General features: G+C 47.1%; 1 protein-coding gene across 5 annotated transcripts in view; it reads right to left on the bottom strand.

The window, feature by feature from the left end:
• The window catches only part of DOCK1 (dedicator of cytokinesis 1), a 563,137-nt gene that overhangs the window by 497,808 nt on the left and 46,472 nt on the right, over nt 1-18,857 (bottom strand). For all 5 annotated transcript variants that reach the window (XM_052661098.1, XM_052661102.1, XM_052661099.1 and 2 more), the window contains exons 2-3: nt 9,753-9,836; nt 2,629-2,669 (exon numbers count right to left, since the gene is read on the bottom strand). In XM_052661098.1, coding sequence (XP_052517058.1) covers nt 2,629-2,669; nt 9,753-9,836 — 125 coding nt within the window. The remainder of the gene's footprint in view (nt 1-2,628; nt 2,670-9,752; nt 9,837-18,857) is intronic.

Genomic DNA, 18,857 nt, shown 5'->3' with positions numbered 1-18,857 from the left:
AAGGAGTCAGACAGAAAGACGGAGGCTGGGCAACACAGAGGACCAGGCGGACCTGCTGCACGGACACCTCCAGCCACCAGGACAGGTCCCGGAGCACATTTAATGCCAGCAGGTGAGCACTGGTTGGGGGGTGGGGTGTGTAAAGCAACGAGTCTCGGCCATGCCCACGTCCACAGGTAGAGACATCCCTCAGTTTCAGTGAAGCTGCTCTCGACAACCGTGGGGTCACAGAAGGGACAGTGGGAAAATGAGGCTGGAGACACCTGGACGCTTGAAATGAGTAGCTTCTTCAGCTGGGGTGATCAGGACCGGCCAGATCTAGAGCTCACTGGTGAATACCGGTAAGAGGATGCTTCTATAACACAGGGTCGCGTGCCTGGGAGTCGAGTCCCTTCTCTGCCGCTGCCTGAACTGGGTGGGCCAATGCAAAATCACAGCGTCTCTAAGGTGTCAGTTTCAACTGCTAAAGAGGTTTTAGATGGAACAATAAACACACCCCTACCCAGCTCTGCAAGCTACAAAGTCAGGTCTCTCCCGTGCAGGGCAGGAAGGACAAGGGCTCACGGAGGCACTGGGGAACCAGGAGACACCCCCAGCTGGGGAACGTGGTGAAAGTGAAAGTGAAGTCGCTCAGTCGTGACCGACTCTTTGCAACCCCATGGACTGTAGCCTACCAGGCTCCTCCGTCCATGAAATTTTCCAGACAGGAATACTGGAGTGGGTCTCCATTTCCTTCTCCAGGGGATCTTCCCGACCCAGGGACTGAACTGGGGTCTCCCGCATTGTAGGCAAATGCTTTTACTACCTGAGCCACCAGGGAAGAGGTACCTGACACCAAATACCAAGCAAGCATCAAAAAGTGAACCACTTCCCTGGGACACACCTAACGTGCAAAGTTGCAGCTTTGTCATGGGTGGACGGGGGAGTCCATGAGCCTAAGGTCGTTAATAAAGTTCTCAATTGTGGCTTTCTCAGATGAAACTGAGGTTTTCATCTGCAGGAAAACGTTCTTCTTATTTTTTCTCAATTAAAGTATAGTTGATTTACAATGCTGTGCTTATTTCTGCTACACAGCAAAGTGACTCAGTTATATATTGTTCTTCATATTCTTTTCCATTATGATTTATTACAGGATATTGAATACAGTTCCCCATGCTATACAGTAGGACCTTGTAGTTTATCCACCCTATATGGACTAGTTTGCATCTGCTAATCCCAAATTATGGAAGAGACCATCAGAGTGAAAACAGAACTTTCTCTGGAGAGAGCTATTCCTCTAGCCACCAGGTTGGCATATCCCTCATTCAGATCTCAAGACTCCAGGTTATTGGGTATGAGAGGCTCACAGTCCAGTCTGAGCTCAGCAGCATCACGATGGAGGTCCTGGCTCCAATCTGCACAGCTGGCTCAGCAGGTTACCCTATTAGCATCTCTCACATCAGGACACACTGCCAGAGAGCTCAGCCTGGACACCTCTGAAGTGACTGCTACCACAGGATGGACACCTCTCACCTGTCCAGCAAGGGCTGATTGCAGAGAGTCTGGGGAAAAAACAGAGCAAGAAGGCCCTGCACTTGGACAGCTGGCCTTCAACAGCCTTAGTCACGGGCTCAGGACCACAGGAGGAGCCCAGCCCAATAAGGAGATAATGAGAGGCCAAGTTAAGAAACAAAAGCAAAAGGAACCATCTGTCAAGCATAATTAGATTTTATAAGGTAACGTGGACAGCCTAACCACAGCTTAGAGTGAAACCGAATAGCCATCATTAGGTTCTGTGAAACTAAGAATGGAAAAGCCGCAACAGAACCACGTACGGCATGGCAATGATAGCAGCGTAATTGCACGTCTTCGCCCCAGAAACTCAACCAACCACGCATGCAAACTGTCCAGGAGGCAGAACCGCTTTCTTCGGCCAGCTGACGTCAGTACTATAAAAATAATTACAAGCAAGAAGGGAAGAAGCCGGCATGAGCGCTACATTATCATTAAGGATAACGCAAGACTGAAAATCGTGAGCAGTAGTCAGTCTACCCAGATCATTCTCTTACACAACCTGTACTTCAACAGGATGCAGAATTCTACCAGGAAAAGAAGGTCCCAGCTCTCAGGACAACAGGTCAACATCACCCCACACAGCCCAGCCATTCACTCATAGACATGAAATGACAATTTCTACATATATGTGCTGTTCAGAAAACCATTCAAGGGAGAGAAGGATGAATTAGGAGTTTGAGATTAACATATATACACTACTTTATAAAACAGATAGCCAACAGCAATACTTGTTCCAACCAAGCACAGGATGGAATTCTATATTCTGTAATAACCTGTAATGGAAAAGAATCTATAAAAGAAGAGAAATACATATATGTGTATAACTGAATCACATTGCTGTATACCTGAAATGAACACAACATTGTAAATCAACTATACTTCAATTAAAAAATAAGTTTTTAAAAAAAATTTTTAAAAGAAAACAATTCAGGGTAGCCCACATTTCACAAATTTTCTTAATTCAGAGAAAGAGATATATAAGGACAACTCTTAGGCTCCATGAGACAGAACTGATTTCTTCTCCTAAGGTGATTTATGAAGGGATATGCACTGTGGTTAATAATAGGGACTTACCTTCTTAGACTTTTTTCTTAAGGTGTAACCTCTGTACCACCCTAAACAAACACAAAGGTAAGATAGTTAGTACAGGGACATTACAGGGTCCTAACCAGCACCTTCCCACTGCCTAGAACTCACTATCTGCAGAAGCACGGGAGTCAGCCTGTCATAGAATTCAGCCATCCTAAGGTCTGCAGAGATGCTTTGGGGATTTGTAGAGATCACCTCAAAACCAAGCGTGAAGCCTTGTCAGGGGGCTTCACACAAAGACCTCCAGCTCCTTCATCTCCATCAGCCACGTGGTCCTGAGGGTGGCAACCAGCTCCAGGAGAAGAAGCCGCCCTTTGACCACGGAGCCCGGGGCAGGATCCGGGGTGCACATTTTCCTGTCTGTCCCTTGGCCGGATGGAGTGGGGTCACTGCCAAGCACACATACCAACACCCTCAGATCATCAACAGCGGCAGCACAACAGAAATCCTATTGAGAGCCGACTTCCTCCCCCTTCGAGATGGAGCGGGGCCTGGGGGGGGTGGTGCCCTGGAGCAGTCACATCGCACAAAGTGCTTCTGTGGCGAAGACTCGGCCCCCAACAGGAAGCACCAGGCCCAGGAACACAGGCCCACCGACCCCCTCGGGGGCTGGCCTAGATTCCAGTTCCCATTCTCTCCACGTGGGAGGGCAAGCAAAGAGAGCAGAAGACAGAAGGAAATGCCCAGTGGAAGGGACATTCAATGCCGGGCAGGATCTGACCACACCCTCGGCCCCTCCGCTCAGGCTGAGGGCAGAAATCGTCCCTGCCAATGCTCAGGGGTCCACAGCTGGTCACTCACCTCCCAACGACTCTGCTACACACTGAATGTCTCCCGAAACACTTTGAGGGTGCTTCAGGCCACCTCGCTCCAGGAAAGGCAATCAAAAGCCTAGACAAGTTCCACTATGCTCCCCAGGACCAGAAGGACATCAGCCCCCAAGAGAATGACAAAAAGACTGGGAAAGTACCAGGTGGGTCAGCTCCCAGAGACTAACTAAATACTAGGGTTTTAAAGAAGGCCGAGCACTGAAGAATTGATGCTTTTGAACTGTGGTGCTGGAGAAGACTCTTGAGAGTCCCTTGGACTGCAAGGAGATCAAACCAGTCCATCCTAAAAGAAATCAGTCCTGAATATTCATTGAGAGGACTGATGCTGAAGCTGAAACTCCAATACTTTGGCTACCTGATGTGAGGAACTGACTCTGAAAAGACCCTGATGCTGGGAAAGACTGAAGGCAGGAGAAGAAGGATGAGATGGTGGGATGGCATGACCAACTCAATGCCCATGAGTCTGAGCAAACTCCAGGAGATGGTGGAGAACATCACATGCCAGAGGAGCCTGGCGCTACAGTGCATAGGGTTGCAAAGAGTCAGGCATAACTTAGCGACTTAACAAAGTCACCAGTAATGAAGTAACAAACAGTCAAATGCTGGAAATCAGGGATGCGTAAGTGAAGATGCCCAGAAACTGCAAACGGACTTGTATTCCACCAATGACCAGACACCTCTTACAGAGCAATGATTTAACAACCGGAGGAGGAGTGGAAGCAGGAAGTGATGGAGTTAAAATCCTCCAGGGATTATGAACAGATGCTTTCTGAGCATTCAGAAACAAAGCTGCAAATCGCCAGGAGCCTTGCGAAGGATTTGCTAAGACCAAGATTCGACCAGTGAACCCACTTCATTCTTGACAAGGCAACTACACGGTGATAAGGGAGCACGGTGGACACAATGGCGAGGTCTCACAGTGTATTTGGAGGATTATCTCCTGATAGCCCTCCACCGTTTCCTGGGTGGTTTCCATCTGCCCAGCCCATAATCAGTGGCCACCTGGGTCAGTGTTCACAGACAGAAATGGAAAAAGACAGAGGGTCGATGCAGCAAGCTGTTCACAAGGCCATATTTAATGTAGAGGACTGCCCACTTTCCTGTGATTTTATCCCTCCCATATTTTCAATATTACCATGCCCTTTCTTTCCTGAAATTGACATGGGATGAATGTCCCAGAACATCTAAGGAAATACTTCCAAGGGACGAGAGAAAGACAGAGCCCAAGACAAAAATAAGCAAAGTTTATAAACACTGTAGAGGAGAAACCCAAAAGACTTACATATGTATGAAGAGATGCTCAAACTTACTAATAATCAGATTGAAACACATATTAAGTTGACAGTTTAAAACACAATTCGCTAGAGTGAGGAAAATTCTAATGCTGCAGGATTCAGGCAGCCCCCGGCACAGAGGGTGGGCGTGTAGACAGCATAAGCAGTGTGGGCAGGACCCTTCTTCCCCAAAAGTATCTATCCTCGCACCCTGGAGCTGCCGCGTATCCAAAGACACTCGCACACCTACCGCGCTCCATGGGGTGGATGCAGGAGGCAGGATGGGTGCCCATCACTGGGAGGGTGGCTAGTGAAACGTGAGGGTCACTCAGAGCAGTGAGCGCCAGAGACTGCACCTGTACAAACAGGGCTGCGTCTCGGAACACAGCGCTGAGTGAAAACATGAAAACAGAATGAGCAATTGCGTGTGTTAGCTGCTCAGCCGCGTCCGACTTTTTGTCTCCCCATGAACTGCAGCCCTCCAGGCTCCTCTGTCCACGGCATTCTCCAGGCAAGAATATGGGAGTGGGTTGCTAGGCTCTTTTCCAGGGGATCTTCCTGATCCAGGGACTGAACCCAGGTCTCATGCACTGCAGGCAGGTTCTTTACCGTCTGAGCCAAACGAGCACTACAACCACATTAATATACACAGAAATATACGCACGCCAGCCAGTACAGGCGCCACAAAAATTCACTTCAAACACAGCAGAAGGGTTTCCCAGGAGGGATTAAAAAAAGATGAGGAGCCTTTTTCTTTTCCTTTATGATAATATATGGTGGTTTCTCTTTTAACACCTTTTCCAAGCAAAAGGAAAACTTAGGGTTTCCCTTCTCAAAAATTTTTGTATGCATTATTCCTTCCAGCAACTGAGCCCCCAGACTATGTGCCAGAGGTCTCACCAGAGAGAGCAAATGTTGAAACAGATTAGACCCAATTATTTCTAACCTCCAAGTGCAGATTCCCCTAAGACAAGCAAGGCTCAAACCACAAGCAAGGGCAGAGACTGGGGATCAAGGACAGAGGACAACCCCTCAAAAGGCTTCATGGAGGGCAGCAGGGGGACATGAGAGGATGATGACCTGGCTGCTGCTCTGGCGGGGACAGGCCAGGCAGAATGAAGCCAGGAGCAGGGAGGTGCATGGCTCGTTGAATTAACAAGCTGACTCCCTTCTTCCAAGCAGGCCTGGCTCCAAATAAGAGACACCCAGCTCCCCAAGAGACACCCACCCAATGGCAAGAAGAGGTCAGACGTGGTCCTCAAAGTCAGGGAGGGCCCCATCCAGCCCAGGAAGATGGAAGCCACGTCTGTGCACACAGCAGAGCGTTTCCAGCAGGAGGACCAGCGCACGCACACTCAAGCGCAGGGCGGGTACCTGTGGACACAGGACCAGGCAGAGCAGAGGAGGGGGGCGAGGGTCAGAGAGGAGCCCAGGGAGGAGCACTCAGAGTCTCCAAGGATGGCTCCAGGTTCTAGTCAGGAGGAGAAGGGGGGTGGCGGGTGGGCAGAGCAGCCTCTGCAGAGATCCACTCACACAGCATCTGAGAAGCCCCCAGCAGCAAGGCTAGGACACACCCAAGGAAAAGGCTGGAGCTCAGGTGAGACAGGGGCTTCCCAGGTGGCGCAGTGGTAAAGACTCCATCTTTCAATGCAAGAGACACAGGAGATGCCGGTTCGATCCCTGGGCTGAGAAGATCCCCTGGAGGAGGAAATGGCAACCCACTCCAGCATTCTCACCTGGGAAATCCCATGGACAGAAGAGCCTGGCGGGCTACAGTCCCTGGGGTCGCAAAGAGTTGGACATGACTCAGCGACTACACAGCAACAACCAGGGGTTGGGAATCCGCCTGCCAATCCCAGGGACACGGGTTCAATTCCTGGTCCCGGAAGACCCTGCATGCCACAGGGCAGCTAAGCCCAGGCACCACAAGTACTGAGCCCACACGCTCTAGAGTCTGGGAGTCACAAGAGAAGCCACCGCAACGAAGTGCAGCCGCCAGTCGCTGCAACAGAGACAAGTCCACGCAGCAATGAAGACCCAGCACAGCCAAAAGTGAACGAAAACAGAAGCATTTTAAGTAGTTTAGGAACTGCCCTTAAAAAAAAAAAAAAAAGGACCTAATGCTATACATTGTCCTTATTAAAAAGGAGAAATAGAGTCAAGCAGCGGGAGACCGCCGCATGATCCTGAAGACAGAAACCGGAGCGCAGCACCTGCAGGCAAGGAATGCCAATGAGGACAGCAAACGAGCAGACGGCTGGAGAGACCCGTGGGGCAGCCTCGCGTTCTCAACCCTGCCGACACCTTGACCTTGAACCCTTAGTCCCCAGAACTGTGTGAGAACACATTCCTGTTGTTTAAACGCCCCACCATGCAACCTCTTGTTGCCTCCACCCCAGGACACCCAGAGGCGGTCTTCACAAGACCTTCCGTTGACAGATGCTCGTGGAAGGCAAAGGGATGAAGGTGTGTTGTGGAAGAAAACAGATGATGATCGCTTTGAAAAATCCGAATCAAGTTCAAGCGCTGTGTTTTCATCACGAGAGCACTTTCCTAATCTGGATGCAACACTGCCGTCTCCCTCAGCACAGCATACACCCCTTGGAGATCCTTCTGGAAACAGCAGATGGCAGGACCCACACCTGCTTGGGCACTGGAGAGTCACTTTATCAACACCAGTGACCTGGGTTCACTTCTCCTGTCTGACTGACCCTGGACATACCCAAAAGGACCCCTCAAAGTCCCATCCACCTCCACGGTGACCTGGAAAGTTCTCTTTTTTGCTCTGTGCTCCAAGCCTCCATGAGTCTGAGATGGACAAATTAACCCTAACTTGCAGGTAAATGTGTCCTCTGAACCTGAATATGAGGAGTGATCATCTAGAAATCATATTCTCTGGGGCAATCCCAGCAGTATCCTACCCTGAACAGGATCACAAAGAAAAGGGAAATGAAATTTGACCAACAGAAATAAATTTTCTTAGGGGGAGAAAGTGGAAGGGGCTGAGAAGAAGAGAATGCCACAGGCTAACACAATCCACAAAATTTAAACAGAATGAGAGCAAAGAGCAGGAAAACAATTATTCCACTGTAATCCAATGACAATCAAGTCACCAAGTTTCCCAAAAGCAATGCGTTCCCCTCCTGCATTTCTCTGATCGGAGTCTAACTAAAACCAAAAAGGCTGTTGTCAAAGGGGAATTGGTTTTCCATTACAGGGTCTTTACAAACACTGGGATATTGTAACCAGCGCTTGGAAGATGGATGAGCCCAGAAACCAAAGGCTCACTGAAGACTCCTTTATCATGATGTTGGCCAAAACGTCAATGCCTGCCACCATTTTCGTTTAAGTTAAACGTACAAAAAGGATCACCGACTTGCCAAAGGATTCTCTTGTTTAAAGAGTGCATTCTTCCTACGAAGCAAAGAACCAGAAGTCACGGCCCCCACTACCCAGGGCTGCACAGGAAATTGCTATCTGTTCAGGAATGACGTCACTGTCCACTGTTTATTAACCAGGATTTCAAATGCAGCTGACCCGGGGCAGAAATGAAAAAAAAAAAGATGTAAGAGCATTCTTCCCTTGAGATCAGAAAAGTGTCTGAGATGAGAGGTTTGATCCTTAACCTCTAGCTAATTTCTCCGTTTCCTTCCAGCCACTGGCCATATAAACTGGGGGCAGAAAAGGCGATCCAACTGTCAGCTGTAAAAACTGAAAATAAGCAGAGGGTACCCACGGGCAGCTACTCGTTCACACAGTTAAGGAGCACGTCTATTTCTGCATCACATCCGCTTCCAAGCATACGCCGCGGAACCTGATTTCCACCCTCAGTGGGACATATTTTAGGGTAAACAGTGCAAATGGAATGGAATTCTAAGCCAGATGAGGAAGTAAGGGACATGGACATGGGTGTTTTAATGGGTTTTTGCTTCTCCACGAACATGAGAGCAAGCTGCAGCTTGCCTGATGCAGAAGCTGAACGAGGCATCACTCCTGTGCAGAGGATTCCGAAGACTGAGTGTGAAGTTCAATCTGTGATTACTACGGATGTCTGCAATTTTCTCTCCCCGCTCCTCCAGCCCACCTCCTCCCAGGAGGGGTCTGGCTAAATCCGATCTGAAAGCAATTTTGCTGTTGGAATTACCAATTTTAATCAGTTCTCTTTATTCCTTTGTTACATGGGAGTCACCCTTCCAACAGGAAATAGAGCCAGCCACCAGTGCTACAACACAATCACACAAAACAGCCAGATGTGAGGGATCTAAACTTCCAGCCCACCATCGCTTCTTTTCTGTGCAGCGATAAACCACAGCATAAAACAAAAGGGGTCCCATTTCAATGATTTGCAAAACACTAAGATGAAAACCAACTGCCTGAAAAACCAAGGACACTGGAAAACCACTGTCACGGACAAGGGCGTTTATCTGATAATTACAACAACTGCTTCACTGGACCACATCACACGTGGCGGTAACAATCTCTGTTCACCCCTCAGAAAATGGGGTCACAGATTTTTTTAAAAAGGATTTAAGACATGATAATTTTGGTTCCTCTCAGGAAGTTGTTAACAAGTCTAAGTGAGAACATAAAAAGTCTTAGCATTCACATCAAACACCGCAAAACACTAAGCCAGACACTAAACTACCTTAAATGTATTTTTTTAAAAAAAAACTTTTTTCAAGCAGTCAGTTATGAACAGTCAAGAATGTATATACATTCATTTGCAAAGAAAGGAAACAATGGAAAATAATGAAAATGACTATTTCAACGGAAAACTTTACAGGTTAAAAATATAGGACTTTAATTTTAAGTTCATCTTAATTTTTTTTTAATGACTACAATAACAGATAACCTCACCACTGCCCACTCCTGACGCAGCATCCAGTGTGCAAGAAAACCAGAAGTTAAGTGCTTTCCTAACAAGGTAATGATTGGCCCATTAGGTACTGAAAGTGTCCTAATCACACAAAACTGTAAAAGGAAACCCACCAAAACAAATACGCACCTTCGTATGTTTCCAGGATGTGCACGGCGTCTCCTATTTGTAAAGAAAGTTCATCCGCTCCCCGCGCATCATAGTTATAAAAAGCTGTTCAGAGAGAAAAGAGCAAAGAAGCTATTAGTAAAGGTGAGATTATACTGGCTTGTTTTTGCCTGTTTTTAAAACTAAAATACTCTGCCTTTGCCTGGATCATCCTCTCTGATATCCACAAAAGGAGCCTTTTCTTTCAAGGGTCCTCAGTTTAAGTAGAAGAAATTCATAACCACTTATAACACCAGACAACCACAAGTGGTTTACTGTGGTAAAAATGATGTGAAATTTGCCTTTTTAATCATTTTTAAGTGTACACTTCAGTGACGCTACATTCATAATGTTGAGCTCCATTACCACTATCAATTTCCAGAACTTTTTCATCACTCCAAACAGAAGCCCTCTAACCATGAAGCAATAGTTCTTCACCCCTCCCCCGTCGGCCCCTGACAAGCTGTAGCCTGCTTTCTGTCTCTATGAATCTGGTTACTCCAGCCACCCTTCCAGTGGAATCACAGAGTATTATCCCTTTGTGTCTGGCACCTTCCGTGCTGTGCTGTGCGTAGTCGCTCTGTCATGTCCAGCTCCTCGCGACCCCGTGGACCACAGCCCGCCAGGCTCCTCTGTCCACAGGGATTCAGGCAGGAATACTGGAGCGGGTTGCCATGCTCTCCCCAGATCTTCCCAACCCAGGGATCGAACCCAGGTCTCCCGCATTGCAGGCAGATTCTTTACCATAGGAGCCACCAGGCAAGCCCAAGAATACAGGATTGGGTAGCCTTTCCCTTCTCCAGGGGATCTTCCTGACCCAGGAGTCAAACCGGGGTCTCCTGCATTGCAGGTGGATTCTTTACCAGCTGAGCTACCAGGGAAGCCTGTGGCTTCTTCTACTTAGCACAATGTTTTCAAGGTGCACGCACATTATTCCATGGATGAAAACCTCATTTCTTTTCACAGAGGAATAACATTTATAATAGGAAGAAAACTGAAGCTATTGTCAACAATGTTTCAGTTATCACTTCATATACTATCATATATTTCCATTAAGAGACTTTTCTACTAGATGACTTTTTCCTGTCTATGAGTCAATGACACACGGACTGAGAATTCCTTGAAAATCAAATTGATTTTAAAAGTATCATATAGCAAAGTTGCTATTAAGTCAAAAAAAAATTATAATCAAAGAGGCAAAAATATGTCTTATGTTAAGAAGAAATCCTTCAAACTGACAATACACAACACATGTCTGAAATCCCAAACATTTATCTGACATAAAGCAGTTCTGTTCCTCCTAGCTGAGCAGGCAAAAGTCATTCCATTAAATTCAGGCCATGCTTTTGCTCAAGAATGGAGATAAAGCGAAATATCACAGTGAAAAAAGGATGTTTACGACTCCCAAATATTCAATTAGCCCACTCTCAATTTAAAAAATTACAGTGATGTTATTCCTTCCCAATGGACACTACCTTAAAAGATTTTTCAGACTTCAGGTAAATAAAACTCATCAAAACATTTCCTCGAGCAGGATCAAACTCTCACCCATCCATCCTGAACACCCTGCTGCATAGACTGCCCTTTACAGGACTGTTGAGGTCCATCGCTGGAATTCTCCCTGATCACATGACGTGCAAACTGCTCATGCAAGCATGGGGGGGCCCTCCTGCTGACCAACCACCTGACCTTCCTTCCAACCATACACTCCTGGTCCCTATCCCTGTTTCTCCCTGGAAGAAAGAATCTGCCCGGCCGTGTGTGTCCCTCCTTATTCTTCCCCCATGAACGGGGTCTTCCCAGCAATGCCCCCTCTTCCAGAGGGCCAACTCCAAGAATGTGTTGGCTCTTTCAACCCCTTTCTGCAAAAGCACCCGGCACCACAACACACTTCCTGTCGCAGCTCTATAACCAAGCTATTGAATGTGTTTGTGGTCTCTGGAAGCAGACAGACTAGGCAGGGTACCACCTCTAGCCCTGCAGATCTGAGTGGCCTCCAGCAAATGATCCCTCTCTCCCTCCTCAGCTTCCCCGGCTGTAAAATAAGGAGACGGATTTCTACCTCATTGGAAGGCATGAGTACTTTGTGTCTTAAAGAAAATAATGCTGCCAACGGCTCTGTTGATTTGATGCAATGGGTTGCCCCCAGTAAACAATCATGCTTAGTCGCTCAGTCGTGTCTGACTCTTTGCAACCTCACAGACTGTAGCCCATGAGGCTCCCCTGTCCATGGGATTCTCCAAGCAAAAATACTACATTGCAGTACGATTTCCTTTTCCAGGGAATCTTCCCAACCCAGGGATCAAACCTGTATCCCCTGCATTGCAGGCAGATTCTTCACCATCTGAGCCACTAGGGAAGCTGTAAACACTCAGCAAATTGTAAAACCTCTTACTGTGTTTGGGGGTATTTTGTTTTCACTGCTATGAAGACTTCTCTTACTATCAGAATCCTTTTTTAAAAAGCCAAAATGAGCAGATTATCACACGAACACAAAACATCAGTAACCATACATATGTAGAAAATTCTGTCTTCCCAGGTATTTTCCCATATTTCCACCCAAATTCATAAAATTTAAATGGCCTCAACTGACATTAATGGTTATTGGAAGTTATTAAGTTTATTTAGCATTTTATGGTGAATCTTTTAACAAGAAATAACTGCATTAGAGAAAGGAAGCTCAGAACATATGCCGGCCTCTCCCAGCCCCGAAAAACCACTTCCGAAGCCTTTAGAAACCATAAATGCATTTATCACCATTCTTAACAGCATCCCTGCCAGCACGCCTATTCTATTACCGATGCAAAAAAAATAAATAAACACATCAAAAACAATACAAATAAAAGAAAATGAACACGTCCACTGTAAATACATTCAGGTCCCTGTGAATTTGTAAGGCCCACACACAATAACCTTTACGTAGTGGCCTCTCCATCTCTGAAGCAGGCAGAAAGGCAGTTGTGAAAAGCTCATACAAGAATAGAAACAATTCTGAGACTCCCCTGGTGGTCTTGTGGCTAAGATTCTGAGTTCCCAATGCAGGGGTCCCGGGTTCAATCCCTGGTCAGGGAACTAAAGCCCACATGCCACAACTAAGACCTGGTGCACGCAAATAAAATATACTAAAAAATTAAATAAAATATTTATAAATAATATTTATAAAATACTCAGTATTCTTGCCTGGAAAATCCCATGGACGGAGGAGCCCGGTGGGCTACAGTCCATAGGGTCACAAAGAGTCGGACACGACTGAGCATGCACGCACAGTGGGGATTTAAAGAAATAAACTCAACTGATCAACAACCGTAAAAACAAAGGGCAGAGCCATGCCACATTTAACTCTGACAGTGTGAGTCACTCAGTCATGTCCAGCTCTTTGTGAGCCCATGAACTGCAGCCCACCAGGCTCCTCTGTCCATGGGATCTTCCAGGCAAGAATACTGGAGAGGGTTGCCATTTCCTCCTCCAGGGGATCTTCCTGACTATGAAATGAGCCTTAAAGACCCACGATTTCACAGATGAAGGGGAAGGGGGTCTCAAAGGGCTTATGCCATGTGGCCTCAAATGACACAGCAGAGCCTGGACCACAACACTGGCCGCCCCGCCCACAGCTTCAAGAATACCACGTTAAAGGCATTGATACGGTGTTGAACAAGGAAGCAGGAGGGTGGGGAAAGTGTGGTAGACAGAACGACGGCCCCAGAGATGTTCACATCTGAATCCAGAGCCCTGTAAGGCAAAGGGGCCCGGGGCCAGTGAGATGCGCTTACAGATCTAGAGAGGGGGCCCAGGGTAATCACAAGGCTCCACGAGAGGGAGACCAGCGCGTCACACCGAGACATGATCACGGAAGCACAGGTCCAAGAGGAGGCAGGCAGGGGCGCGAGGCAAGGAATGCCGGCGCCTCTAGACACGGGAGAAGGTGAGGAAAGGCCCCTCCCTGGAGCTGCTGGCAGGAACACAGGCTTGCCTGCCGAAACCCTGATCCTAGGACTTTTGACTGTCCAGAACTATAGGCTTACACATCTGTGATGTTTTAGACCCCTAAGGATGTAATCTGTTACAGCAGCAATAGGGAACCTATACAAGGAGATATGTGGAAAATGATTTAAAGGAGGTCTTTTGTGCTTGATTCATTCACTGCTGAGCAGGGGCCCCAAGAGCAAGCATCTGAAGCTGACAAGTCTGAGGGCTGAGGGTCCCCAATTCCTGGGTGATAGAAAAACGAGAACAATGCAGTGAATTTTTTCTTAAATAAACCCAAAGGTCTTCAGTGTAAAAGACTATGCCCTACTCTGATCACTTGACCTTTCAAACGTGCCCCTCTTTTGGGACGTGGCGGGTAGGAGCCGAGACAAGAAAGACCAGACCCAGAGGCATCTTCTCCTTTACGAAGGATACTGGTGATGGATGGCCTCTGGGTTTTCACATGTCTTTACGCAACACAAGCACAGGGACGGTGGCCTTTCTGCCGTTTGTCTTCTTTATCTCTCTTGTCTGTTAAGATGCGGGAACCCCCACAAGAGAGCAGGGTCATCGCGCCTCCATTCACAGCTTTGGAGAGAGCGGCCATCACCTCCCTCTGGCTGGTAGGTGGGCGCTTAATCGATTCCTCCTCCTCAAAGCCATTTAGCTTTTTTAATAGCCTGACTTGAGACAGGTGTTGCTGGGTATAAATGGACCTTCACGTGAATTTCTCAATCCTGGACCACAGAGTCCAGCACTGCAGCTTAACTTGTTATTTGTGTGAAAAGTAAAATGGGAAAAGGAGGAGGAGATGAACCCAAGTCGAAGCTCCTTTCTCAGGAGGACAGAGGTTTGTTTTCTTTGGGGGAAGGGGAGGGATTTTGTTTTTGTTTTTGCTTTTTTCTCTCTAAGAACCAGCAGCAGCCCAGAGTGAGGAAGCACATGGATCTTTTTTTCCAAAATAAAAACTGAGCATCCTGGTCCACGCTCCACACAGCTTAAATGCATCAGAGATGTTGAAAAGCCAAAGCCATCTCCTCTGCTCAGTCTCCTGATCAACTTGAAAAAAGGCTGCCTGGGAACAGAAGGAAAGAGCTATGGTTCATTAAGCAGAGAGGAGGGCTTCTAATCACATCGAGACTTTTAATGACACTGATGGTGACGACACGGCAGATGAAGATGGTGATGACGGTGATGGTGGTGATGACGAAGTCGATGGTGATGGTAGTGAGGGCGATGATGATGGTAATGACAGTGAGTACATTCTCTGGGCTAGCCAGTGGGCTCGGAGAAGGCAATGGCACCCCACTCCAGCACTCTTGCCTGGAAAATCCTATGAACAAAGGAGCCTGGTAGGCTGTAGTCCATGGGGTCGCTAAGAGTTGGATACGACTGAGTGACTTCCCTTTCACTTTTCACTTTCATGCATTGGAGAAGGAAATGGCAACCCACTCCAGTGTTCTTGCCTGGAGAATCCCAGGGACAGCGGAGCCTGGTAGGCTGCTGTCTATGGGGTCGCACAGAGTCGGACACGACTGAAGTGACTTAGCAGTAGCAGCAGTAGCAGCCAGTGGGCTAACAGCTTCCCTGAGCCACCTGGGAAGCCCAAGAGCATCACATGTTCAGCTAATTCAATTCTCCCAACAGTCCTAGGAGATGGAGCTAGAATTTTCCCCATTTCCCTCATCAGGGTTTATAGCAGCTCAGAATCGGCCCATACATGAGCAGCCAGAGGCCCACCTGGATGAGGGGCCAGAATGCCAAAGCTGCAGGGTCTCTTCCTCAACCCCAGCCCTCTCTGAGCCTTGCCCCCCTGATGGCTCCCTGAAAATTCCAACATCCAGCCTGGATCCATGACAGACAAACATGTCCAGGCATTCCTCAAGTCCACCAGAGTCTAAAACATCAGGCTAGTGGATTTCACATTCCTTACAGAGAATAACCCAAGCTGGGGTAATTTCAGAAATGCAAGACTGGTTTAACATCCAAAAACCAATCAATTAATTTACCATGTTAACAACAGTAAATAGTAAACAAACATATGATCAACTCATCTGATACAGAAAAAGAATTCAGTGAAATGTAAATCCTATTCAGGGAAAAACAACAACAAAAGAATTACTTGACTATTCTGACATTTGTTATTGTGGTTCAGCCATTTAGCCGTGTCCGACTCTAGGAGATCCCATGGACTGCAGCACGCGAGGCTTCCATCCTTCCTTATCTCCCAAAGTTTGCTCAAAATCACATGCATTGACTCGGTGACGCCATCCAACCATCTCATCCTCTGTCGTCCCCTTCTCTTCCTGCCTTCAATCTTTCCCAGCATCAGGGTCTTTTCCAATGAGTCGGCTCTTCGCATCAGGTAGCTCTAGGTATTGGAGCTTCAGCTTCAGCATCAGTCCTTCCAGTGAATATTCAGGGTTGATTCCCTTTAGGATTGACTGGTTTGATCTTGCTGTCCAAGGAACTCTCAAGAGTCTTCTCCAATACCACAACTAAAAAGCATCAATTCTTCGGCGTTCAGTTTTCTTTATGGTCCAACTCTCACATCCATATGTGACTCCTGGAAAAACCACAGCTTTGACTAGGTAGACTTTGACAGCATAGTTATGCCTCTGCTTTTTAATATGCTGTCTAGGTTTGTCATTGCTTTCCTTCCAAGGAGTAAGCATCTTTTAATTTCATGGCTGCAGTCACCATCCACAGTGATTTTGGAGAAATCACCCAAGAAAATAAATAAAATCTGCCACTGTTTCCACTTTTCCATCTATTTGTGATGAAGTGATGGGACCAGATGCCATGATCTTAGTTAGGGTGGGGGAAAAAAAAAAAAACCCACTACAGTCCATCCACCCATTTAACAGATGAGAACACAGAGCCCTCCAGAGGAGTCACGAGTTGCTCAAGGAGGCACAGCGATGGACAGCAGCCCTGAGACCCTGGGGTGTCCCTTCCAGACTGTCCCCACCACCCCATTCTTCCTGACCCAAGCCTACAACATCTCTCACTGAGATGAAAAATAACATTTCAGCGGGCTTCCTATATAAAATCTCTTCTTCTCTCCATCACCAAAGTTACCTTCCTTAAATCTTACTCCAAAACACTACACGATTTATCTTGGCTTTCTGAATCATGGCTAATCCTCCAGCACAGCATCCAAAGCCCAGTGGGACATGACTTCAGTCCATCTTTCCAATCCTCTTCTCACCCACTCACCCTCCTCCAGCTCCACCTCCTCCCACCCCAGGCCTGCTCCTCCCACTGGGAATGTCACATCCCGCTCCGCCTCTGAAGACCCCCCGCTTGTCTACAAGGGCCCTTGCTGGATTCTGACTTTTCCCCAAACCAAAAAAAAAGGAAAGTACCTGCACACCTGAATTAACTGCTTGCTTCCCAACCGTTCTATAAACTCTGTGACAGCCCACACGTTGGGAGGCTTACTTATCTATCTATCTGTCTTCTCTGTCAGACCGAACTCTGGGGGAAGTAAACATTTGCTCATCATTCGATTTCCCACAGTAGCTAACACCATGCCTTGCAGGCACTCAATAAAAATTCACTGAATTTAACCAGACCACAAAGTATTTTTTCTTGTGAGGTTTGCAACAAGAGAGAAAGCAAACATTGTATCATGTGTTCCTCTTCAAAATGATCTTGACCTCTACAGACAGATCCAGAAGTCCGAGCGGATTCAATCAATAAGAAAGAGAGGCACAATATTAGCTTTCTGGGTTCTGCTTTGGGTCTCTTCCATCTAATGAGATAATCAGCCATCAGTGCTCGGGTTCAAAGCCGCCTTAATGCACCAAAGACATGGGCTTGACCACACATCACTTTTCAAAATCTGCTCAGCTCCGAGCTTCTCTCTCTCTTCCACACACTGTCCCCTTGAAACATGACTTCAGCATTTCAAGGAGCAATTTAAAAGTTAATTAATTCTTTCAGAAAGTCAATTTGGGAAAATTAATTGCTCTGTTTGTGATCTCATTCCCTTTGTCCTGCCATCAGTGGTTAAAAAAAATTTTTTTTTCCAACAGCACGCATCTTTTCGGTTCTTAGGGCTGGGGAAAATGCAGACCGTGTCCTTAAGGGTACAGGGCACAGGTCCTGGCTGTGGCACCTGCAGGGCTTCCTTCTAAAAGGCTGGCTGCCTGCTGTTGTTTGGTTTCACAAGTCATCACATGGTCATCTAGTCCATGCCAACTAGAGACGTGCGGTGTTTCCCAGACTCTGTCCAGCTCCTGCTGTGGTCCAGCAGTGGGCTAGGGCTGATGCTGCAAAGATGGGCAGAACACGATGCTGCCCCAGGAAGTCCATGCAGCCTGGTCTCTAAGGAACATGCTGGACCCATTGCAGAAAAAATCAAATCATTTATGTATATCCACTGAACTTGACTCTGGGCAGAAAGCAGCTCCCCACCCCCACCCTATATCAGAGCTGGGATCTGGGTTGCCTAAATGTTGTCACAAAAGAGACTGGCGCCCACTCAGTTGCCACTTTCTATGACCCAGAGCCCAGTCCTTCCATCTCTCTGATTTGGGGGCAGACGATTCAGGCAGGGTTAGAGCCTCCCAGAGCCCTGATTCACCATGACTCACAGCAGTGCCTTCACCATCGACTTTCCTTGTGCCCAGCACCTAACAGTACTTGGCACCTAGAGAAACTCTAAAGTGGATGGAAGGAAAAGGAATCCGGACAGAAGAAAGCAAAGGAGGGAGGAAGAATATTAGAGCCTGTTCCGAAGGACGCTGCTACAAGTGTGGTCTCTTTAAAGATACAAAGTAAAATAAAATACTTAGGAACAAACTTAACAAAGAAGGCAAAACACTTGCACACTGAAAACTACAGAACAGTGCTGAAAGAAACTAAAAGACGTAAATACACGGAGACTCATCTCACGCTCACGGACTGGAAGACTTCATATTGTTAAGACAGCAGCTCAACCCAGAGATCTACCGATTCAGTGCAATTCTTATTAAAATTGCAATAACTTTTTTGCAGAAATAGAAAAATCCACCCCACAGCAGCCCAAACAGTCAAAACAATATTTACAAAGCATAAAGGTGGAAGCTTCACACTTCCTGATTTCAACACTTACTACAAAGCTCCGGTAATCAA

Source organism: Budorcas taxicolor, chromosome 23 (assembly GCF_023091745.1).
Source record: "Budorcas taxicolor isolate Tak-1 chromosome 23, Takin1.1, whole genome shotgun sequence".
NCBI lineage: Eukaryota > Metazoa > Chordata > Mammalia > Artiodactyla > Bovidae > Budorcas > Budorcas taxicolor.
The sequence above is the reverse complement of the archived record's forward strand: the minus strand, read 5'-3'. Positions and strand labels throughout refer to the sequence as shown.